The sequence below is a fragment of the Zonotrichia leucophrys genome, chromosome 10 (assembly GCF_028769735.1).
Source record: "Zonotrichia leucophrys gambelii isolate GWCS_2022_RI chromosome 10, RI_Zleu_2.0, whole genome shotgun sequence".
NCBI lineage: Eukaryota > Metazoa > Chordata > Aves > Passeriformes > Passerellidae > Zonotrichia > Zonotrichia leucophrys.
Genome location: NC_088180.1, coordinates 6,946,893 through 6,972,194, shown reverse-complemented (window position 1 = coordinate 6,972,194; position 25,302 = coordinate 6,946,893). Strand labels below are relative to the sequence as shown.

The window sequence follows — 25,302 nt, the reverse complement described above, 5'->3', positions numbered from 1 at the left end:
TTTTGTTGTTGTTGTAAGTATAGAAAACCTGATTTGTAAAACAACTGATTTTTGTATGAGTAAAGGAACCTGGTGAGGCCAAACAGATATGAAGATTCTTAAGCATACATGCACAAAAGTAGAATGTGAAAAGATGTATGCAAAATCAGTTTGTTTTTTCTTTTGGTGTGGAGTATGGTTTCTTGTTGCAGTAAGGCAAAACTCCAGTGGATCTTTCAGAACTTCAGGTCCATAGCACATAGAAGTTTTCATTAATAGGATAAAATGGGGAATTCCAATTATACTGTTTGTATTTACAACTCTCACAGGATATTTATCTTTTGACATTTTATCTTTATCTTTTAGGCAACTCCTGATCTCCTGAAGGGCCAGCAAGATCTTGCACAGCAGACAAATGAAGAGACTGCTAAGCAGATTCTTTACAATTACCTTAAGGAAGGGTCAGTATACATATGTAACTTTTGGATAAGAAACTGCATTTTCTCAATATTTTCTTCTATTACATTTGAAATGTGAAACAGTAAAGTGAAACCTATAATTAAATGAAACTTCTCTTTCACAATTCTGTATCCCAGCTGTGTCCTCTAAGGCATTATCTGATCTCAAAATACCCAGGCTACCAGGACTTACATAAGGTGTTGTATAGGATATGATTAAATGCACTTGAAACTTGTGAATCAGAATATGGTTTATCTTTTAAATACATCTGGAATTAAACTTTGAATAATGTAGAGGTTGTTAGAGAACTCAAATAGGGCCTCATGGAACTTTAAGCCTTTGGGTTTTTAAACAACAACAATGAAGTGTTATTTCCTAAGGTTTGGCAGAAACCCTCTGTGCTTTTAATACTTTGTGCACCTGTAACTCTTGGTATTTTCTACTGATAACTTATTGAAATGTAAAGGAAGGTTAAATTGATTCAAAATACACAATGCATTTAAATTTCTTTTAATTCCTGATATAGCAAGTTCTGGGACCTGTTCCAGTGTTATTTTATGTTGCAGTAGTCAGGACTTCTAAAACCTAGAGCTACTTCTTATTTCAATATGTCTGAGTAATAAACATGCTGAATATCTGTCTTTCCCCAGTCACAATCCTACAAAAGAGATTTGCACTTCAAGAGTTCAGTACTCTTTTTTGTTTGGTTGGCTTTTTAGAAAACATTTGGAATACAAATTTTTAACTCCTCTCTTTGAAGATTTAGCAAATCATAGTTAAGATAATTTCTGATTTGTTTGTAGTATTTTGGGGTTTTTGTGGAGATTTTTATTAGATTGGACAGTCTGAATTTGGTTTGATGTTAACCACATGGTAACTTTGATCATATCATTGCTTATTTGTACTGTCTGTTTTAGAAGTCCTGATAATGACGATGCAACAAAGAGGAAAGTGAACTTGGTTTTTGAGAAAATTCAGACTTTAAAGTCAAGAGCTGCTGGAAAGACACAGGTAAAGAATTTTTAATTTGCTTTGGCCTGTTTCAAAGTGGTGCAATATTCAGACAGGGCCTTAAGAATCTGAATCCCCTTAGTGACTTTTACTAGGCTATTCATGTGGTCCCTCAGGAACAGAGCTTAATTTTGATGGGATGAGAAGGATTAAATGATTATTGTCTATTATTTTATCCTGGGGTATAATTAGTAAAAATGAACATTTTTTTTCTTCATATTCTTGGTAATCTAGATATACATGTGCTTCTTCAGAAGATTTTAAGTGTAGTTGCTCACAGCACAGTCAACCTTTTGAAGAAATCTCTTACTATTTGAGAAGGAGTTTGGAGCAATGAAGAAAAATGTTAGCCACACTCACATAAAATTTCTTGGGTAAAGATGAACTTTATTTGCAGAGATAAATGTTAATCTTTTGATTGCAGTGAGACAGACATAGCATGAGAGACTCATGTAGCTTTTGTTATTAATGACAGCATTATTTATTTGCAAAATACATCCTAGAAAATTACCTAAAAAATGTATTTGAAAACCTGTCTCAACATATAAGCATGCTTTCCTTTGATGTCCATTTTTCATAATTAGTGATATCTCAGTAAAATTGGCCCAAAGTACACATGATTTGAGTCATATGTTGCCTAATTTGAATTTTTCTTTACGTTTGTATATTTTGTGTTTTGTTGTCAACATGCCTTGAGCAATTTCCAAGAAGTTTTATGAAAACCAAATCATGGTTCCTTTGAAAATCTTAGCTGGGCCTGACCCATGTGAAAAATCCCTGGTGAGCTCAGGCAGTTGATGCCACGCTTTGTTAGTCTTGCTTGTAGCTTTGCTTTAGATTACAAAAAAGAAATTGTTCTCAAAGAACATCTTGGCTTTGTGGGAATAAATGTCTCTATTTAATTGTAGGTTTCGGATTCTTCAGCTGAAGTAAAAGTATTGGTGGAACAAAAAGCAGAACTTGAAAGGAAAGTGGAAGAGTTGGAGAAAAAACTGGAACTGGAAATTAGGGTACAGCACTTTATTGTTATAAAGCTTCTGAATATTTTAAATGTGCTTTTTAAAATAAGTGACAACTGATCCTCCAGCTGATTCCCTTTTGCTTCATATTCTTCTTAATCCAGATATACCTGTGCTTTTTCAGAAGACTTTTATTTAAGGGGTGGTTGGTCATAGCATTGTTACCCTTTGTAACAAATCTGTTCTTAGTATTTGAGAAGGAGTTTGGAGCAGAGAATAGAAGTGTTAAGCACATGCACAATGCACTTGTTAGGTATCTGCTGAGGTAAATGTTAATCTGTGGATTGCAGTGAGACAGACACAGACTGAGAGACAAACTGTATTAATCATGTAGCTGCTGTCTATTATTTTGCCTAACTTTTGGTGTACAAAATTCAGAATCAGCAAAATTCCAAAGAAGAGAGAGATGCTACACGAGCAAGTCTGAAAGATCTTCAGTTGCAGCTTGATCAAAGTCTATGTGAAAAGGAAGCCTTAAAAAAGCAGCTGGAAGAAAATGAGAAGGAACTCAGGCAAAACCTGGAAGAGTGAGTTAATTCTAGCAAAGTTATCATTGAAATTTTACCTTTTCATAAACCTATTAGATTAAAAAGACCTGTGTCTCTAGAATGTGTTGATGGAACCAGACAAGTGACATTTGTTCCTGTAGGAAATGTTTATACCATTTAAAAGAGTCATGTCTTTAGAATATCTGGAAGGAAGAGAAAGATTATAAATTCAGCAATCTTCCTCTCAGTGCAAGTTGCTTTTAATATTTCATGGTCAAAATATATAGTTGAAGTCTTTGAAGTGTGGAAACAGTTCAATGACTAGAGTGCCAGGTCTGAAATAAAATACAACTCCCCACTTAAATACCTAGTGAGAAGATTTCTCATTTTTACCCCTCTGACATTTATTTTTTCTCCCTCATTTTATCCCATTCTCTTCTGGGTAAGATGGGAATGTGTGGTTTTTTTAGTACTTGAATGAACAAACTAGTATTTCTACAAATTAAAAAACTCCTGTCTGATTTTTACTGATGAGGCTTTTTCAAGTGAAGATGGAGCAGGAAAAACACCAGACTGAGATCAGAGACCTTCAAGACCAGCTCTCTGAGATGCATGATGAACTGGATAGTGCCAAACACACCGATGAAGGGGAGAAAGAGATTCTGATTGAGGTAAGTTAGGAACCATCAGAAGGGGGATCAGAAAAATTGCATGAAAAGTGGAGATTAAGGTACAGAAATACATGCTTTTGCTTTTCCTCTGCTATTAATCCAAATCAATGTAGCATTATTAGGGTCCCAAGAAAGCATGTTAGGGTAGCAACATTAACCCTAAAAGGAATACAGAGTGGAAGTTCCATTGTTTTATGGAGCAGGAGATCAGATGTCTTTATGGCTGACAGACAGGTGAGCTATCCACTATTACCAGATAATAATCTCAGTTTTAGCAATTAGGAGCTGGGGTAAGAGCAGGGAAGGTCAGTTTAAAAAAGATGTATATGTTATCAAAGCCACATGAGATTCAGCTAAAAAATTAAAAGAACTCAAGAAAGCAGTCTCTAAATTATTTACTTGCTATTGCTGGGACCAGGGGGAGAAGGGACGAGCCTGGAGAGGAGCAGAAGAGTTACAGAGTTTCTGTCACCTTGGGATGAAAGAGGAATTGGCTGTAGCCCTGGTTATACTAATATACTGATGATGAAATACAGAACACAGCTTATTAAATTTGTTGATAAGGATGTGTAAGAGTATCAGTGCAGAAATATTAAAGATGTTTGCAGGCAAGATCTGCTGAGTAGAGTAACTACCTTGTTTTGTATGGGTGAGATTTGATTACTCTTAAATGAGTGTCGTAAATCTCAGGCACTGTAATTGAAAGTTGAACACAAGTAGGGGAATATCACAAATGATGATGATGATAGTACTGAAAAACATTATCTTTGAAGGACTTCAATCTGAATGGAGAAGTGAGGAAAGAGTCAAAACCACATCTTACAGAATGTTGCTGTAAAGGTGATAGTGATCAATTTTTCCATGTTGTGTGGAGATGGAGTAAGAAATAAGAAACTTAGCTCCAGAGATTTAAAGAAAATGTTAAAAAGTTTCAGTTAGTACTGATAATTAAACAGAGGAAGATGCTGCCTGGGGTGATGGTAGGATCCCTTCCATTGTAGGCTTTTAATGGCAGAGTGGGTGATGTGTGTCAGGAGTGGTTTAGATGTCCTGATCCTCCTTCAGTGCAGGGGAAGCCTGCATTCTCTTTGAAAGTACAATTATTCACAGCTGGAGAAATACCAAATCAGAGAATTCTTGAAGTGCTACATTTCTGATTGTTTCTGTTATTCTGTGTTTTTGTATGCATCTTCAGTCTTCAGATTCACTGACTCTCCAGTTCCTTCCCAGAGATTTGAAGTGAGGAAATGACTTTTAGGGTTGCCCTGGTGGGAGGAGGAAGGGTGTGAAGACATGGGCTTGATTGGGAAGCACTTGTTTTGTCTTCAGCACTTGAAGAAGCAACTTTATTTATTCTTTCCAGCAGAAAAGAAAGCAAAGAATTATCACTGAGTTTGTTTCTCTTGCAGCTGGGGGAAAATGCTTTTTCTTTGTTCTTATCTGTCTCATTGCTAGTGAAAGCACAATGTAGGAGTGACTCCTACATTATTTGCAGATGGTATAACATACACCATTAAAATATTTTGATAGTTTTTTGCAGCATCAAATATGTTGACCTATTATATAAAATATCAGCTGTGTGTTATACTTCTAATAATATTAGAGTTGAACAGATTTTTAGCTTACTATAAAAGCTGTAAGAAATATATTAGTCATATGGAACAAAGTTGTCCTTGGGGAGCTTAAGTGCTTTCTTTCTGTGAGACATAAACAGAACATCCACAGGGGCTATTTGACACACAGCTGTGTTTAATTTTGGGCTTTAGGAGCTGATGCAAATGAAGCAGGATCTGCAAGAAGTATTGATAGCAAAAGATCAACAAGAAGAGATTTTGAGAAAGAGAGAGAGGGAGCTCACAGCTTTGAAGGGAGCACTTAAAGAAGAGGTATCCAGCCATGACACAGAGATGGACAAACTTAAAGAGCAGCACGATAAAGAATTGCTGGATCTACGGCAGAGCCTGCAGAAAGCAACAGAGGTACGTAAGTGCTAACAGTTACCTCTACAGGGGAAGGTTCTGCCTCTCTCAGATGCTGTAAACCAGATGCTTTCAGATACTCTTATTTTCTTAGCAAAGTAGGCAAAGATTTATTTAGGCCAGGAGGTTCTTGGCTGCTGATACTAAGTTTTATTTCATACACATCTCATGTTTTGCTTGTTTGTCCCAGCTGAAGTTGTGGTCCTTTCTTCAATCACTTACTGCATTTGCTTAATTGCAGACTTTGAGGGAGAATAGATGGGAGTATAGTGCAGAGAACCATTTGCTTGGGTTAAAGAGAGTCACCAAAACCTTGAGGGTGCCCTTGAAGGGCTCCAGTGTGCTTTACCAGTCCTACTGTTGAGAGAATTTCTAGCAGTTCTCTGCAGCCCACTGTTCCTACATTCAGCTTCTTGTGTCATATCCTGTTCCCTGGCTGCATTGTTCCACCTTGCCCATTCAAATTCTCAATTACCAGTACAGGGTTTTGTGTTTCATTTTGTGTCCTTTTCATTTATTGAACTTATGCTTGTTTACTGAACAGTCAAAGGAATGTGAGCACAAGAAAACAGCAGGGATTTGGGTGTTTCAAATCAGACAGGAAGAAAACAGAACTGAAGGAATTGCCTCTTCCAGCACCTGCAGGAAGTCTTTGTGAGAGGGAGAATAGGAACAGTTTCAGATGTGCGTATTTATTATTGTTTTCCAAAAGATGGCCTTTGTGAAATTTTCTTTATAGAGACGGCAGGTAGGAACATATTGAAAGATTTTTTTGGTATGAGGACAATTCTCTTAAAGTTTTGAGCATTCTTTTTACAGCTTTTTGTGTCTTTTCTGTATTCCCTCATTTTATTTCTCAAATGTTTGAGAATATTTCTGCAGGTGAACCGGGCTTCACCAGTATGTCAGAACTGTAGGCCCAGTTTTGTGCCTAGGGATATCCATGCTAATTTATGTCTGTTACCTACACTGGTCTTAGGTGGGTTGTAGTTATCCTGCTGGTTGTAACACAGAGCTGAGGGGAAATTAAGCTTGAAGCTGGAAAGAAATTTCTAAGCTTTATATGCTCTATGAGCAAAGTAGGAGCTCATGTGGAAGATGCTGGATAGGTATGATTGAATTCTGACAGAAGATTTTATCCTCTTAAAGGTTTGTTTTAAATGTGCAATCTTCTTCAGAAGTTAGAAAATTTTATAAATGCTAGTTTGTTTATGCAGCCTAGGATTTGTACTTGAGGTTGTTCAGCTTTGCTTAAATGTGTTGTTTCTGTTTGTTTTACATCATCATGAAGATATTTGACTTGTCTGAGCTGCATGAACTGAATTAGTTTTTTTCTTTGAGAGAAAAGTAGAACATTTAAATTATCATTTTTTATTAGACAGTAATCGTAGTGACAGCTCAACCTCAATGAACCATCTTTTCAAAGTTAGTGCATGGTAATTTACTGTATTTCAATTATGGAGCTGTAATTACGACTGACAAGAAATGAAAGAGGAGTCTGTTTGGCATAACAATAACACAGTCTGGGAAATGGCTCTATGACTGGGTTGCTGTGGCTTAGAGATATTTATAAATAGCATTTATTTACTGGCATGACATAGTCTATCTAATGGTAAATTTAATAAGATGTACAAAAGTGAAATTTACTTGTATAATGTTGGTCTAAGTACCAGTTCTCTTCCCATTTGAGTTGAATTTTTTGCTTTTATTTGAAGTAAAACTTTTAGCATGTTTAATTGGAAGGAGGTGTTTTCTTTCATTTTTGAGGGTTTTTTTAAAATTTTGCTGGTATTTGTACTCAATGATTTCTTGAATCACAGCATTATCTTTATATTTATCTTTAAGCCTGCTGGCTGAGATTTGTTGTCGAGTTTGATGTTTCAATTATCAGGAGAGTGTAACCATTCTCTGCAGGAAGTTTCCTGACTGATCTGCTGTGATCTTATATATATTGTTCATTATTTGGTCACTAATTAATCTGAAATACCCAGGAGACATAAACAATTGAAGCTACTTGGCCTGTTAATTTTTGTTTTAATAGATTACTGCAAGCTGGAAAAATTCTTCCCTGATGGCAGAACACAAGAAACCTACATCAAAGATTAGTGGGAAGGGCCATTCTGTTGTATTTTATCAGCAAACCAGGAGTGTAAATGCTGTAATAGTGGTTTATCATACAAAAAACGTGGATATGGATGTTTGATAGATCAGGTTGTATCAGGACCTCTATGTACAAGAGTGTTTGTTCTTGTGTTGCTTCTAAATCATCCAGATTGGTGCAATGAATAAAGGTGTTCTGTGATGTATGGGCTGTTAAGGAAGTTCAGCATGGGGAAAGGAAGTCGTTTTTATGCCAGTGTTAAATCAACAGAATTTTCATCTGCTGGAGGTGTCAGATAGGTTGGCAAGTAATGTGCAGTGCATTTAGTGTGTGAATGCCACACAGATCTGTTTGCAAATCATGTTAGAAACATACTCGAGGTTATCTGATAGAAGAGCAGAGCAGAGTTGTTTGTCATCATGATTCTGTTCTCATGCTCACTAACATGGTGCTAGTTTGGGTTTTTTTGTTGGGTTTTTATTGTTGTCATTTTCTGGTTTCTTTTTTTAATAGAGAATTTGAAATAAAGTCACAAATATTTAAGATATTATTTTTCTTTGCTACAGTTTACCTTTTTAACTTATTTTTTGTTAAGTCTTTTGCCTGTGGTGGTCTTGAAATGGCTGTCACTATTCTTGACTTCATTGCTTGTTTGTTGAGACAGACCAGACTATTTCCATTTAACAACAGGAAAAGTTTTGTTCTTCCATGACATACCTCTGTGGGATAATAATTACCTTTAATTTAATAATAAATTTAAAAATTAATGTCTTTCTGATTAAGAATAGATTTCTCCATAACTGCAAGTGCTAGAACAGAGATTAATATGAATTCTACTCCAGTTTTAATGTCAGAGAAAAATTTCTGTTATTTTATCTGACTCTCCAACACAACAGGCCAGGATTGTGCTATTTTAACCATGAGTGCTCTGTTACTGTAGATGAAGTGCCACTGTTTCAGTAAAATTAGGAAATAGCTTTTGGAATGTAATGCTGCAGGTAAAAGGTTCTAGCACATTGCAGCTAATGCTGTTCTAATTCCACTGAAATTGTATCAGCTCAGGAGGGCAGTTGCAAACTGCACAGCACTTCAAATTTGCATCTGTATTTAGAGAAGCTAGCTGAACAAATGATGTTGTTCAGAAAAAGCTGTAATCATCACGTTAGGAAGAGGCTTATCTGAACTTGACCTTGACTGATTTATTTGGCATGTCGTATCTCTGACCTTGTTCTCAGAGTGACAATACAGACACTCAGTTCAGAGCTGATTAATTTATCAAGGTATTTAAGAATGCAGTGAAGCTGGTGATCACGTTACCATTAACACATGTGTGTGTTACATATGATTATGTTATAATTAAAGAGAAGAAGGAATTTTACCAGAGCAAATGTAGGAACAGCAAAAGACAGTGGTTGCCTTCTGGACATGTTATGAACTAAAATGGTCCTCCTTTAAAATAAGAAAAAAATATAAATCTCTGGTATTATACATGAGAAGTACCTTTGGGTTTGGGCTTTTCTCATCTTGTTAATTTAGATGAATCTAGCACAAAGTGTAAAGAACTTTGAAATGAAAAGTAACTATTGAATCTTTTTCTACTTAACCTGGTAATATGATGTGTCTTCCTCGAAACTAATAAAAATCTCCTATGTAGAGCAGAAACTTAAAAACTGGCTTCAGCATTCCAAATGAGATATACTCTGTATGCTCTTTTTTTATAGAAATGGTTTGGAATTAGCTGAAATGTAAAATGAAACATAACTAAATTAGTATATTCTGAGAACCTGTTTTGGAATAATACTGTGCAGTGAACAGTGGTTAGCTGAGTTACTCAGGGACAAGTGAAGGTATAAGTGTGAAGCATTGCAAAACCACTTTGGTGCTTTAAATGATTTAATGTATATAACTGTAAAATTATATATATATATCTGAAAAAAACCCTATGCCTTGTTTCAAGCTGAGGTGAAATCTTGGGGCTATAATGAATCATGCTAAAAGCCCATGGTCTTGATAGCAGTGAAAGAAACAAATGATACAATAAGAATGACTTGGGCATGGAAACATCATTATGTGCTCTTATCCATACATCCATAACTCATCTGAATCTGCATCCTGAGTGCTGTGTCTGAGGCTGGTATGTTCACCTCAAGCAAGATACACAACAATTGAAAAAGATTTAGAGAAGGTAATCTAGGATTTGAAACACCAGTGGTGGATGTTTTATTTCCTCTGCCTGCCTGAGGCAGCTTTTGTCATGTTGAAATAACACTTTTTTGTTTCAATTCTAGAAGCTGGTTGGTAACAGGTCTAAACTGTGTACAGAGTCAGATGGTGCAATCAGTGACCCAAGTCAATGTTTCATCTTTCATGACCTAACTTCTCTCCCTCTTTCATTTTCTGCCCTCTTTTGCCAGCCCTCTAAAAGCCTGGTAAGATTCTGATTGATTTTCAGTGTGCTGCAAACACAGATCGGGTGGGGGAAAGAGAGGGAGGGTACACAGATGTGTGATGGTGGAAGGAAAGCTGCAGACACTCCTTAAACAGGTATTGTTATTGGAAACACCTATTTTAGAACTGTATAGGAAAAGTTTGGAAGACAGATTTGATTTGTTTTCCCCAATGTGTCTGTTCTGTGTGTGGAAAGGAAGTTGGTAATAGCATCATGCATGTTTTCAGGACCCATTTAATGAAGTACCAAACAAATTATAGAATACTAGCATTGTCAACAATAATATAAAATGTGCCTCTAAAGCACTCTGAATACCTAAGTTGGTGACTGTGTCTTTAAGTTCCACCTCCTCCAGTCCTTCATTTCCTTGCAGTTTACTCCTCCATTTATTTGGTGGATACCTGTGTGGGTTTGGGTGCAGGCAGTACCATGAAACTACAGCTAGGGGGTTTTATACTGTATGTAGAGTCAAGAAAGCCTCTCAGCAAAATTGTCCTGCACAGTTCTGTTTGAGTTGGATTGGACCACATCTATAGGATAATAAAAAAATAATCCTGTGTATCTGAAATAGTCATTAACTATTGTGGCCCTTCGTCTGCTAGGACTACTTCAGTAAGTCTGGTTGGGAAGGGAGGGGGATGTTTGTGTGATTTTCCATGTTCTTTGTTTCTGAAGCTTTGCAAGAGCTTGTACAGCCAGTTATTTCTTTAATGCCATCAGGAGAATCCCTAATCCCTGTTAGCAGAAGGCAGTTTATGTGTTCAGGTGATTTTTCTCGTGACAGTGTAAGTTTGTTTGTGTATGTATGGGAAGTATTTGACTCTGTCAAACAGAGGGAACAACGTGAGCACAGAGTTAGTTAATATTTTACTCCAGTCTATCCAACAACTTCTGACCTTCAAAAGACTGTTACTATAAGCCAATCTGAGTATGTCATGATACATAGCCAGGGGGATAACATGGCATTGATGCAGGTACTGGCTAAGAGGTTAATGCTTTCCTGGCCCTGGGTTTTATAACTTATATAAACGTTAGGTCATGCCTAAGTTGGAAAATTTTGTTTCATATGCTCTGTGTAAAAGAGGGCTGCATTCTCAGCCTTCAAATGTAGGTATTTAAATCTCTCATTATATCTCATAAATGAAAACCTAAATAGTTTTGGAAGTAATATTTAAGACATGGTACCATTTCAAGCAGTGAAAATGACCTTTTAAGAAAACAAACCTTTTCTCTAAGCTGTCACCAGTGAGTTTTTAAGAAGTTATAGAGTGGCTCTAGCTGAAATGAAATGAGAGACCAGTCTGACTTGCTTGTTAATTTGTGCACTTGCTTACTGAATAATCTCTTGAAGTACAGCAGAGAATTTAAGCTGGTTGCAGTGTACCTTGTGAAGAGAGGGGAAAAAGTCACTGACCCTTTTAATAGGTAATAGTTAACTTCCAAAGGCATAGCCATGTGTTAAAGTTGGCTAGGCCTCACTTTGAGGTTATGGGAAGAATTATTATAATCAGTGTCAGGTAGAAAAAAGTGTCAGCGAAGCCATTGAGACTTCTTTTCAGAAGCTTTGTTGGTTTGGTTGTTACCTTTTTTGGGGAGTAGGTAGGATGGCTTGGGTGAGTTAGTAGCCTAACACTCCATTTGTAAGGAATTTTGGTACTCCTTTTGTAGAGATACGAGATCTAATTATCCATGCTGTCCTGTGGTTACTCTGGTATTCATCCTAAGGCTTCCAACTGCTTTAAGAAATAGTGTCTTGGGTTAGAAGAATTGCCTAAAGGTAAACAGTGGGTAAAAATGCCAGAACTACAAGCAGAGGTACAAGCAGAAATAAAGACCTGTTATTTGCATTCATGAACTTTGAAAACTAGATGACTGTAGCTGCATAATACTGATTTCAGAAGCTCCCTTTACAGAAGAGCTAATAATGATTACAATTAAAGAGTTGTCCCTATGTAGAGACTCCCTGTGTTTGTCTTTTTTACCCTTTCTGTCAGTCTTTGGGTGCAGAAAGGTTTGAGGTTTTTTCCTTTCTTTGGAAATCACCTGCATGTTACCTAAGGAAATCAGTGTCTAGTTTTATTTAAACTGTTTTGTTTACATAAAAAAGAAGAGGAAAAGACAATAGGTATTTGATATCTCCATGACTGCTACCCCCTCTGGATCATCTGAGGGAGCTGGGTAGATATGAATCCCTGAAGCCACGTGAAACTTAACTTATTAAGTTAAGTTAAACTAGTCCAGCATCAGCCTAAAAAAGTGGCCCATGAGTCTTCAGAGCTGATTTCAACAGCCAGTATCTTGATACTTGAACTGTTCTACACCAGGAATAGAATGAAGGGAGCAGCAACACCATCTCCCTTTTTCAGAAGGTTTTGCAACATTATCCTATCATTTACTTAGATTGCACAATTATGAATATGAAAAAAAATATTTGAAAATCTGTTATGTCCATTGAAAAGCTCCAGTTTGTGCTCCAGCTCATTTTGAATAGAGATTTATTCTTCAAGCGTGGCTGTTAAAGAGCAAACAGTTAATTGTTTGAAACAATTTTCACAGAATAACAGAATCAATTAGGTTGGAAAAGGCCTCTGAGATTGAATCCACCCTATGGCTGAACACCACAATGTCAGCGGGACCATGGCACCAAGTGCCACATCCAGTCTTTCCCTAAACACCTTCAGGGACAGTGACTCCACTCCCTGGGCAGCCTGGTCCGGTGTCTGATCACGGGGGCTGAGAAGAAATTCTTTCTGAAGTCAAGCCTAAACCTGCTCCAGCCCCTCAATGTCCTTCCTGGATTGGGGAGCCCAGAACTGGACATGCAATTCCTGATATTCAGCTGAACTGGATTCTGAAGAGAAATATAAAGGTTTTTAGAAGACTCTGCTGACTTTTGCCTGATCAACATTGGATGTAGCCAAAATGTAATGATTCTAATACATGGCAAATGAGATACTTAAAAACCACACACTTTAAGTCTTCCTTTATTTTGTAAAAGGACTCTAAGGATCCCATAATATGTAGTCACTGCCAAAGGGGAGTTTCACCAGCTACAGCACTGAAGTCAGCCAAAACTATTTTTTAATGATCAGTTACACAACCTCTCTCATGTCTTTGCCAATGTTGAGGGTGTGGTAAAAAAAAAAGGTGTGGAGCCGCAGAATATTTTCTGCATTCCTATTCAAAAGTATTTTTCTGTTTTCAGATTGAAACTGAACATTTCATTTGCCTCTCAAGGACCTTATGGGTGTTCTGTCCAGTTTCTTTGGGTTTACACAATAATGAGTGGTGGGAAAGATTTTGATGCCTTTTATACTATCTGTTCATTGCTTGCAACAAAGTTCAGAGTAGAATACTGTATAAATATATTTGCTTTACTGAGGTTTCTGCAACGAAGGAGTTGGAACCATATTTATTGTTTTATTTTAACTTGTAAGTTAAAATGACTAAATTTAATATGTTTAAAAATACTTCTGGACACATATATAACTACATAAAAGGACACAAACCCAAGCTTTATTAGATTAATTTCTTGTTGGGCAAAATGCCTGAAAGGAGCAGGATGAAAGGTGAGGGAAATGTATTTTACTGCTGATGTTCCCTAATGTTCCATAGACCTGGAGCTGAAAACCAAATGCCACATGCATATAAACTCCAGCAGCTGTGACTGTGTGGCTCAGATAAGCAGATCTGTGCTGGGTAAAACTTTATAGATCAGGTGTACATGCCAAATGAAACAATACACACACATATATATGTATGTAAATATATGTATTTACATATGTATGTAAATATATGTGTGCTCACTTTGTTCTCATCTGCCTGGAGTTAAGTGGAACTTGTACAGACTATGAAAAACATCTTCTGGAGAAAGAATTACAGACATTTTTTTCACAGATTTTTTAAATTCCTTTTCTCAACATTCCTTTTCCTGCCATCTTCTAAGTAATGTTATTCTCTGTATTAAATACAGGAACATGAGAGATAGAGAGGTTGGTGTTGAGAGGATCCTTTAGTTGTGCACGTCCAAACTGTAATTACCTAGGGTAACATTGTTCGTCATCATAAATTCCCTCATATATTCAGGGTACAATTGTTGCTCACTTCAGTTGCAACTGTGCACTCAAATCAGTGGAGACCAAACCCCAGTGTCTCAAACACCAGGGAAGTTAAGGAGCATGTGGTTATTGATGCTCTGGAAAAATTTGGCTGAGTGATTTGCCTCAGGAGGTCTTTGGCAGAAACAACAACAGACTCCAGATTCTCTAGGGTTGGTTTTGGGTACCTTAGCTGTGAAACTGTCCTGTCTTTTTATTGCTTCTCTCATTTCTGCTGTAAACTCTGAACTTCTTAAGCTAATTGACTAATCCTTTAAGCTTCAGTATTAAAATGTATGAGAACTATTAAAGAGTCAGTAGTATTGAACACTATGGATTATATTCTGCAATGTATGATCTATTTTTGTGGTCAGAAACAGATTTTTTTCAGTGAATCTTTCCTTTAGGATTTGATAACTTGTTTTATTTGGTTTGTGTCCACTGCTGGACTAATAAGTAAAGTTACTGCATGTGTACTGTGGCACAATGACAACATCAGAATGCAGAAGCTTATCTTCAGTCAGTCACAGAGGACTTTGTATTGTGGGAACTTCTGTACAACTGTGTTTTCATTCTTCTAGATGAGCTTCTTTTTCTTTATTCTTAGCTTTTTCCAGAAATTCACAACCCATTTCCAGCTCCTTTTCCCTAATCTCTTTAGTTTAGTGTTGCTGATAAGGTTTAGATAGTCTTAATCAGGGGTTTAAACATTATGAAATTTGAGAAAGTATAATAAAATATTCAGTGGATTCAAAGGTAATGAATAAGAAGGTGATATGAGTGTGGTTAAGAAGTCTTGGAATTATGTGGTTATTAAGAGAAAAGTGTTGTTCCTTCATAGATTGAGGACATGAATATCTGAACGTAAAACACTACAAATGTAGGCACTAGAAGGCACTGAACGCCCTGGAAGACAGAGCAATGACAGGCAGATTGAAAGGAAAGACAAAACAAATGCAAGTAAATAAGCATAATAAGCAAAATGCTATAGGGTATTTACTTGTCTAAGTATAATTCTGTAATACAATGCTGTAAATAGTAACAGTAAGATGTTAGTTTACTAAAATATGCTGCCACAACTAGTAAGTGGGACTAAAAAGAAAGAAACATTTTCTATATCCTAGGGAAGAAACTGCAAAATTTCAATTCACATATGTTAATTTTAAGATCCAAAAGAGCCCACTTCAATTTTTGATGAAATTGCTCCCCTCTCCTCCTGGTTTTTGAGGGGCTTGAGGTTTTGCAGAGGTGTTTTGGTTTTTGGGTTTTTTTTCCTTTGTATGGCAAATATGTCTGAATATAGAGTATTTCATTCCAGGTTTTGTTGACGAGAATCTTGTTTAACCAGTTTTGTCTGTTCTGTGCTCTGTATGTTTATGTGCATAATCTCCTTTAAACTTTCTGAAGAGACTCATCCACAATTCTTTGAACTATAGTTCTTATATTAACAATGTCTGTTAATGTTTTATATTCAACTTAAATCATTACTTTGTGACCTTCACCTAGTTCTGTTACCATGGGTTAAATTATATAAACTTAGTTAAAATAATTGCCAAAACTTTTCCAACATCCCCAAATAAATAAATGTAAAGGATTTATGAATGGGCACCAACAGGAGTTATTAACTGATGTTATGTCATTAAGCCTTGAGGATCATGAGTTAACTGAAGTGTTTATGTCCAGCACCATTACAAACAAGTCACATGTGGACTGAGGGAAATGGATCCACAGCACAACTTCTCCCTGACTGGCTTTTTCTTCACTTGTGCTTACTACCCCTTCAGTGTCCAGTTTTTCTCCTTTCATCCTCATCACTCTAACCCATTAATTGAATGCTTTTGCAAACAGCTGTCAACTCCTTGTTTTGAGTGTGTAAGCCAGTCCCTGAATTTTCAGTGAAAATATGCATCCCTGCTCATGTAGGCAGCACCCCAGAGATTGCCCCTGGCTGCTGGCAAATACTGTAGGACAGTTCCAGCTGTCCTTGTTGTTGCCACTTTCAGCTTTAACCTATGAAGCACAGCAATTACCATTCAGACTTTATCAACATACACGGTAATTTCACTGTCATTTCAATGCAGTGGTTTTTATATCTTTTACTTCCATGTTTTGGTAGGGAAATGTTTTGCAGAGTATAGTGAGCCATCCCTAATGACAATGTAGAATTGTACCTGTGGTCTGTACATGGTATTTTGCCTGCCAGCTGGGTGGGACTGCAGGAACTCCCTGCCTGTGTGCAGGGCTTCCATGGCGAAGGACACAGCAATCCCTCTGTGCGTCACAGTGCCCTGTATGGCCTGACAGCTGAGCCTTATGTAAGTGCTCAATATATGGACAGGGATCTCTCTCCACCAGGGTCTCCCCTAATGGTGTTGCTACAAGGTCTGTCAGAGCTGCATTTCAGTGCTTGTGTGCTCTGTGTATGCTCTCCAGTGATCCCCAGGCTGTTTGCTGTCATGCTCATGTGTTTTCCCAAGAGCAGGCCTGGAGGGGAGGTAGAGGGCAGTGTGGGGCGCTAAAGAGGACTGACAATGGAGAATACAAGGCAAGAGCTGTGGAGACTTTTGATACTTCACCTTTCTGTGGTAATATGCTATAGGACATGGCATACGTTGCCAAAAGCTCTTATAATCCAGAAACTTCATTTGTGCCAGTGAAGAAGCTCTGCATGAAATTCTCAGTGCTCTAGGGAAAAATGAATATAAGCTTTTTATTGTCTAAACCCAGCTGTGTAATTTGACTCTTGGAGAAATTATACTATGTGTGCTTTTTCTTATACAAGATACATCTAAACTGTATGTGTATGGCTTGACTTTGTTTAAACTTCACTATCAAATTGAAGATACTTTTGGATTGTTTTGTCTAGTATCCTCAGGGTGATCCTCCATGCCTTATGTGTGTAGTACAGCTCTGTTAGGGTAAACTGATAAGGTAGATACTCCTGTGTTTCTTTTCAGTGTTGCCTGAAACAACTTGAAAAGATGTTGAAACAATGTGTACAGTGAAACCACTTTGTGAAGAAAATTCCTTGTAGTCTCCCCAGATTATAAGTAACAGAAGTGTTCACTGTCCAACTCCAATACAGTGCAGCTCTCCATATACACCAAGAGAGTTTTCTACCGTCTTGTAAAAGTATGTGTGTGTGAAAGAAAGGAATTTTGTCCTTAACTTGTTAGAGAATTTGCTTTGGCAGGTGTAACCTTTGTAATGATGCCAAGGTCATTAGAGACCTGTGAATATCTGCTGGCCAAGTGCTGGTCACTCAATCAGCTGGGACTTTAGCAAGGTTTTATTTATATATCCAATTTATTTCCAAGATTTTAAATTAGGTTAATAAAGACAATACTTGCAACTTGCTCCTTATGCTTCTCTACATTTTACATGTAGTCACCTAACTTCTTGCTAACATTCTGAAATATATAGTAAAAAAGGAGAGCAAATAATAGTTGAGTTTAATGTTAAGTGTCTGTATCCTAAGATACATACTACAAAAAGCAGGCTGGAGCACATCTCTGGATATGATGGCATCAGTGTAATCTGAACTTAGTTGGAACTTCTTAGGTTAAATAACATATATAGAGAGATGTTACTTCTGTGTTTATATATGTGTATGGATCTGTGGGGTGGGTTATTGTGTTGTTTGCTTTTGTGCATGTGTGCATCCACGTTTAGGTAAATACTGCTTCCTGTGCTGGGAAAGCAGAGCAAACCATGGTTGATGTAGTGGAATCTCCGGGTCTGATGTGGGTCTGCTGCACTCCTCTCTTACTGTGCAGCCCCGTGTAGGCAGTTGGATGAAAAAGAACAGACAAATCAACATTCCTTTCCCTGAACTCCCCAGCGTGCCTCAGCTGCTTTCACTCAGCTCCAGAAAGGAGAAATGAGACTAAAAGGAGCCACTGGTGGAGTGCTTGCTAATTAGTAAAACTTTGCTGCTTGCAGAAAGCAAAAATTAAAGGAATATATAAATGCTATTGAAATTCCAGTACGTGAAAAAGCATCAACAGAGATTTATTTCAGAGCTTTTAACCAGTCATGTATTTAGAAGAACAAGTTTTTTCAGGATTTTCAAAAGACCAGAACTTGTCAGCCTGCTTATGCTGCCAGTTTTTGTATAATAAGTTCATTGACCCTGTAGACAGTCTGAGTGTTTTCTGAGTTACTGCTTTATCTAATTTGCATGATTTTAAAGCTGCTGCTTGCTAGAAAACAGTCTAGTGAGGGCATTCTTTGTAAACACCCTTTTATATAACTTTACTTATTCCTTTTGGGTAAGGAGAGGGGAAGATCAGGAGCGACAATCAAAAATAGTGTCAATGAAAAGTGATTTTCGTGCTTTCATAAAATACTTCACAAAATAGTTTCTGACTAGTTTGATAGGATTTCTTTTGTTCTTATCCAGATAAATACAATTTCACATGCAAAAAAAAAAAGTTGTGCTTCGGTAATGAATGTGTAATTTCTTATTGTTACCAGATAATGTAGAGGCCAACGGTATAAAAGGATTTGAGAAGGATTAGAGAAATTAATGGATGATACATTCATGGAAGAAAACCAGTGAGAGCTGGGAGTGTATAATGATGAATGGCTTGCCTCATAGTTGTTCTTCCTCTTGTTGCCTGTAAGCATCAGCCATGGCCATGAGAGAGAATCCTGGTCTAGACTGATTCCTGTGTTTGTTCTGATGTTCTTGCTGTTGTTTGAGGTCTTGGTGTAGAAGACAGTGGGGCTGCACTTGGGAACCAGATCTTTGTACAGAATATTGTTTTGTACCAGCTCCTGAATGCCCAGAAACAAGAACCACCCAGTATATCCTGGGTTCTTTTATGTACTTTGGAGGGGGTTCTGAATGAAAAGTCAGTGAAGAGAAAGGGTGAAATCCTTCCCGCTCTTTAATGTTTATGAGTGCATACTTGGTCTGTGTTACAAGAGTACAGGTAGTATAACAATATAGACAGAAAACTTCCACTCATGGCTTCCACAGTAAATGGTAGGGTGTTTTAGAGGGTAAGTGGTAAGGTGATGATTAGCTCTGAAAAGTAACATGCTGCAGCCAGCTGTCCTGCAAAAAAAAGTCAAAAATCCAGTGCCTCAAGTTGTGATGTATTGTTCATTATTATAAATTGTGTTTGTGCTATGTATTGATTTGAGTTTCTGAAAAAAAAAAGTGTATATTTTTGAATACAAGTTGAATTTGGTATTCAATACAAGTGGAACCACCACTGTTTATTTAGTGTAAAGATCTCTGTGTATTATCTGTCATTTACTCTGCAGCCCCACCAGTAGCTGCATGGATGTAGTGTGTTGCATGTTAGTGCTTGAAATCATCAGTGGGGTGATGCTACCTAAATTTTGTGTTGTTGTAGAAGACACTCTTTATAAATATGTTCTTCCTTAAAGATCCATATGGCTTTTTCTATCTGTTAAATGTTTTAGTTTACTTGCAATCACCTAAATGGGAATTGGTAATGAAATATTTTAGTGCAATAAAGAGGAAGATATTAAGGTGACAATATGAGATGACAAGCATGAGACTGTTAAGGTGTCATATGTTACTTTATCTGTTCATATGCCCAAGGAGAAAAAATGCTAAATCTTAAAGTCTCTGTTGATATTTTAATGTTGTATCCTAGCTGTATTTGCTGTGATGCCTTATGGAACTCCTGTTGGAAAACAGCATCAATTTTTTTTTTTCCTAAACATGACATAATTTGTTTTCACTAGAGTGCTGCTGTCCTTGCAAGTGAAAAAAATGCTGCACAAGAGGAACGAAATAGTGTAGAAAATCAAGTCAAAGAGCTGATTGAGGAAAATAAACAATTGAAGAGAACACTTACTGAGCTAGAGAGGAAAATTGAGGAGCTGCACAAACAAATTGATAATATGAAAGGAGAAGAAAATTCAGTGAAGGAAAAATTAAAGACCTATGAGGTAAGTTAAGCAAACAAGCCCCTTAAGTAGTCTTCCTGTTTGCAATGTGTTCATTGTAGAATAAAAACTGACCAAGGGGAGGATGGACAAAGCCATAGGAAAGGGTAGGAAAAGCCCTGACTTATGTAGGAAAGATTTTCCCATCAAAAAGCAGAGTAAAACCAAGTCACACCTTGGGACTGGGGAAATCAGTAACAGGCCAGAGTGAAAGGACTTTACAGCCTTTACTTGTCAGATTAAAGGCCTGGCCACTGTTTCTAATTGTATCAAATTGCATCATTGCAGGAAGAGAAGCAACGATTAGAAGAAGCTTTGAAACATGCTGAAAAGGAGGGAAAAGAATTGTTGGTGCTAAGAGCAGCTTTGGAAAGCCAGCTTGAAGATATGCAGGTAAGAACAAGAAGAATTTGGGTAATTTAAATTTTAAATTTTCTGTTTACCTGAGTCACTATTCCTTTCTGTAGAGTTACATCTCATTCTTTTTGAAGTAGACTTCGTTGTAAAGTTTAGGCCTCACTTCAGTGTTCAAATCTGGAATGAAACCATAGCATTCATCAAATTAAAATGGTTTCCTTGATGAAGTTTTTTTTTTCCATTTCCATGGATCAAGCAAAATTTTGGGGAAATGAATTGCCAAATAAAAAAACTGCCTCAGGTTTCACAAATCTGTTATTTTCAATGATCATGCAACTCATGAAGGTATTTACATGTAAGAGAATAAAAAGCTGTACTTAAATATGAACAAAAATATTGTTAATGGACACATATCAGGACATTTGCTTCTCTATTTTTAGGAGCCTGTCTTATTTGCAAATGTTGTATGGAACTGGAATATTTAATCACAAAACCAGAGATGTTTTACATGTATCAATAGGATTTGCTGCCTCTTAAATTCTGAATGAAATCCTCTTTCCACCCTGCTCCTTAGTCCCCCCAGTGTCCAGGAAAGGTTATGCTTTCCCTCAGATTAGCCCAGAAATTAAACATGTGAGGAATGCATCTACTTCAAAGCAGTGGAGAGAGATGCTGGCAGTGTTGTGTATGAGTCAAGACTGGGTGATTCAGATCACAAGAAAATTCACATCTATTTATTAATGAGAGGAATGTGTATAAATCTTGAAGCTGTTCTTATTTACCTCATATTTGGTGTCTGCAAAAGCTACAAACATAATTTTTTTTCTCTGTGATTCACCTTTTACATAAACCAAAGGATTGATTTCAAGAGTATCAGTTTAGAATTCTTAGTTTTGCTTCTAGAAGCTAAAGTTTCAAGGGATTCTATCAAAGAAGTCAAACTCAAAAGTGAGGTACATGTAAATTGCTAGAGCCACTGTTTAATATTGGATGGATGTTTTCCCCAGTTGTCTTCAATGTAAATTTTACATTTCTATTTTGAAAATCTTAAAATGAAACTTGTCTCTAAGTGGATTAAAAGCCCAGGAAAGACTGTGTTAACTAGCATGTTCTCATGGTTCAGTTAATTATGGTAAAAAATAAAAATAATGACAGAAAGAAAATACTTCTATGTCTTTAAAATTTAATGTGCTTCAAGAATATAAGGTTTGAACAATATGGGTGAGTTTTGTTTTCACAAAATGATGTTTTGAAGCTGTTGTAACTTCATGAATAAGCGTTTCCTCTGAAGCTTTTGGTCAGGCTTGGTGTTTGGTTGTCTTGTTTATACTTTTTTCATTTCAAATCTGTGTACCTGCTCCCCTCACTGTTTCTCCTCGTTTGCTTGTCTGCATCACTGATAATGTGCACAATCACTGTAGGGTGCATTGCTCATCACTGGCTTGCATTTAGCACACTCCCCTCAGAACTCCCTTCTGTCACAGTCTGACTTGACCTTGCTGTGTAACATGGATCAATGCACCATACACACCTCCTGCATCTTGATTAGCTTTGGGGCAAGATGCTTGAAAAGTGTGGATTTTCTCTCTGTTTATGCATCCTTCAGGGCATTGTGCCAAATGAACTGCCTCCAAGCAGGGTCTCCAAATGAAAGAATTCTAGGGAAGGTGACAGGAGAGTCTGTCCTGACGTTTTATTCACAACTTATGTCTAAATTCTGGCACCCTAAATTTAATCCTTTTTCTGGTTCTGCACTCTTGTCCACCGGATATGAGCACTAACAGACCTCAGGATGTAATCAGTGGGCCTTTTGTTTAGAACAATTCAGCCTTTCTGTCTTTAGAGTTGTTCTAATGAATAATGTTGTGCAGTAGGTTGATTTGGCCTTGTGTTGCCATTGACAATTGAGACGACAAACTGGCACTGTAATAATGTGTATCCCAGTGGAAATGTAATTCCTGACTGGCCCATCTTGCTTTTTTACATAACACAAATTACTTGTAATGGTGGTCTAGTATAAGAAAGACAATGACAATACCAATAGAACTGTAACAGTTACTGGAAACAGCCAAGTCTATTCCTCCTCTATTCTGGATTTCTAGTCAGGAAAGTTAAAGCTGGTATGCACTTAATTGTAACAGACAGTTTGCATTAGTGCTTTCATCTAAAATCATCCCCTATATTGAAATTTTGTTTATGGATGCAGAAGTGAGGAGTATTTCTGTAGCATTTTGTGTTGTGTTCTAACCTCTGCTTTAGGGTAGCCACCTCTGTGTAGGGCAGTGTTTCAGGAAATGAAATACATCTCAACATTTTTGTACCACTGAGAAGGGAAATGACCTAATTATTATGCCCTATAACCATAGCATACATGGTAGTGTGATATGTTAAAAACTAATAATTATACCAACATTATGGATGGCAGCATGAAGTAATCTGTGCTTTTTAAATGAAACAACAGAACATGGGATCCTTTCAATGGGTGGAAAACCAGGAAGTTTATCTTTTCATTGTGGTAGATAATGGTAGGCATCTAGAATTAGCATTGCAGAGCATTGTAAGTTGAAATACAGTCTTAATTTTCAGTTTTCAGCTGAGATGAATTATTGATTTTGTAAAGAGAACATTCAACTAGTATTGTTTGGAAAAAATAGAGAAATATCAGAATAATCATTTAGGTTAGTGTGAAAACAAATTACTCCTTTTCATTTCCCCCTTTTGTTCTCTTTTTGTATAATAACACTTTAGCTTCTTCACAAAGTAATTAATTGCCACTAAAGATTGGCTTTAAATTGGCAGCTGACAGGCTGTTTGTCTGACTTGCAGTTACACTGTGACAGGCCAGCCAATTCCACTGAAAAGTGCTCCAGGATTTTTGTACATGAAGGGCACTGAAATTAGAGATTTTACTTAAATTGACCATTGAATTGTCCTATAGGGCATCCAGATTTCAAATACTGAAATTCAGTTTAGTACTGAACAGGCAGACACTGAGGAAACTGCAGCATTTGAATTGTTGATAGCAACATTCCCATGGCATCATGGTTAAGAAAAGAGGTATAAATGGACATTCAGTTGTTTCTAGCATGACATATCAGTGTTTGTCCTGCACTAGCTAGCAAAGTGTAAAACCTGAAAATTGTCTTAATTTTACAGCAGCTGCTGGTGTTACTGTGATAAGTAACATACCTTTAAGGCATTAGAAAAGATGGTCTACATTTCATTACATGTATTTTTTAATCTACTGCAGGAGAACATCCGTTGCATTTCACAGGAACGACAGCAGTTAAGTCAGCAATTAAAAGATGAAACTCAGCAGAAGGAGCAGTTAAAGCAGATAAAGAATGAAATGGAGAATGAAAGATTGCAACTGAACGAGACTGTTGAGAAGTTACAGGAGGAGGTATGAGTTCACGCCCAAGAGGCTGCAGGGATCTGAATATTTAACAGATAGAACTAAATGAACTGACAAATTACAAAGAATTATATATTTTTAAATGTGTAAAAGAAAGTAAAATGAAAAGTTTAGTTTTAGCTTCTTTAACCTAGAGGCTCTTACTAAAAGCTTTCAGGGCTGGAACAATGATTGGAACAGCACTATTACAAAATGGCATTGTAAACCAGTTCTGTACAAACCAGATCCCAGACCTGATACAGTACAGTGATATTTCAGAGTTTTACAGCTGATTCTCAAAATTTCTGCATCAGATTGATTGTGCTATGTGTGTGTAAACTGTGCAGCTCATACTGACATACTGAAGTGTGACTGCAGTTCATTGTGTCACTCAGCTGGAAGAACTGCTGACAGACAAAAAGAGAATAGTCTTGCCACACAAGCTATTAGAAATTAACTTTACTGTTTTGTGTTTTCCCACTTCTACATAGAAATTAATTTATTTGGGAAAGTTTGATAAATTTTCTGTTTGAAAATACTGAGCTGAATACTGAAACTGGAGGAAAAAAAACATTTATTTTATTAAGCATAACAGAACCTTTTGTATATGTACTTTTTGCCCAGATGTCTGAAATGGTGGAGATCTCAAGAACATCAACTCTGGAGCTTCAGAGCCAGCTTGATGAATACAAGGAGAAAAATCGCAGGGAATTTGTAGATCTGCAGAGGCAATTAAAGGAGAAAAACATTGAGGTAGAAAAATCACGCCTGATGAACATAAGAATGCAAGATGAGGTAATGACTCAAATTCAGTGAGAAATTCTCAGCTTTGACCTAGAATTCAGTGCAGATAGTTTTCACAATAATGAATGTTTGCTGTCATGCTTTTGTGTACTCTCATGTACATCATGAGAGGCTGATCTCAGCGTGCTTTTGGGTTTGATTTTCCATGGTGGTGCTCAGCCTGTTGTTTCTGCTGGGGTAATGGGGGTTCCTGTTAGGACAGATAAATGCAGTGTTTGTCAAATGAATGCACCTCAAGTGAAGTGACAAGGATTCCATTGATGATCTGCTGCTCTTTAATGCCCGCTTCTGAAGGCATTGAGAATTTACAAATATTTTTTATTAGGGAAAAAAATCCACCAGTTATTTAGGAAAAACGAACACCCATACAAACATACATTCTCCTCTTCTTTCATATGAGCCAAGGTGGAGCTTTAAATCACAAAGGTTTCTGTGCAACAAAGAATTAACCAGTCTTGAGTGTCTTCCTCATAGTATGTAAATTTTGTCATAAAGACAGTCCAGTCTTTTAAGAATCTGCATATACCTGCTCTCCAGTTGGAAAAATTATGAGAATACATTGGTCA

The 25,302-nt window shown here is 36.9% G+C and overlaps 1 protein-coding gene across 4 annotated transcripts in view; it reads left to right on the top strand.

Moving 5' to 3' along the window:
* CGNL1 (cingulin like 1) overlaps window positions 1-25,302 on the top strand; it is a 55,735-nt gene that overhangs the window by 16,433 nt on the left and 14,000 nt on the right. For all 4 annotated transcript variants that reach the window (XM_064722291.1, XM_064722290.1, XM_064722293.1 and 1 more), the window contains exons 3-12: window positions 346-440; window positions 1,356-1,449; window positions 2,358-2,459; window positions 2,847-2,995; window positions 3,492-3,627; window positions 5,394-5,606; window positions 19,978-20,184; window positions 20,470-20,574; window positions 23,789-23,941; window positions 24,557-24,727. In XM_064722291.1, coding sequence (XP_064578361.1) covers window positions 346-440; window positions 1,356-1,449; window positions 2,358-2,459; window positions 2,847-2,995; window positions 3,492-3,627; window positions 5,394-5,606; window positions 19,978-20,184; window positions 20,470-20,574; window positions 23,789-23,941; window positions 24,557-24,727 — 1,425 coding nt within the window. The remainder of the gene's footprint in view (window positions 1-345; window positions 441-1,355; window positions 1,450-2,357; window positions 2,460-2,846; window positions 2,996-3,491; window positions 3,628-5,393; window positions 5,607-19,977; window positions 20,185-20,469; window positions 20,575-23,788; window positions 23,942-24,556; window positions 24,728-25,302) is intronic.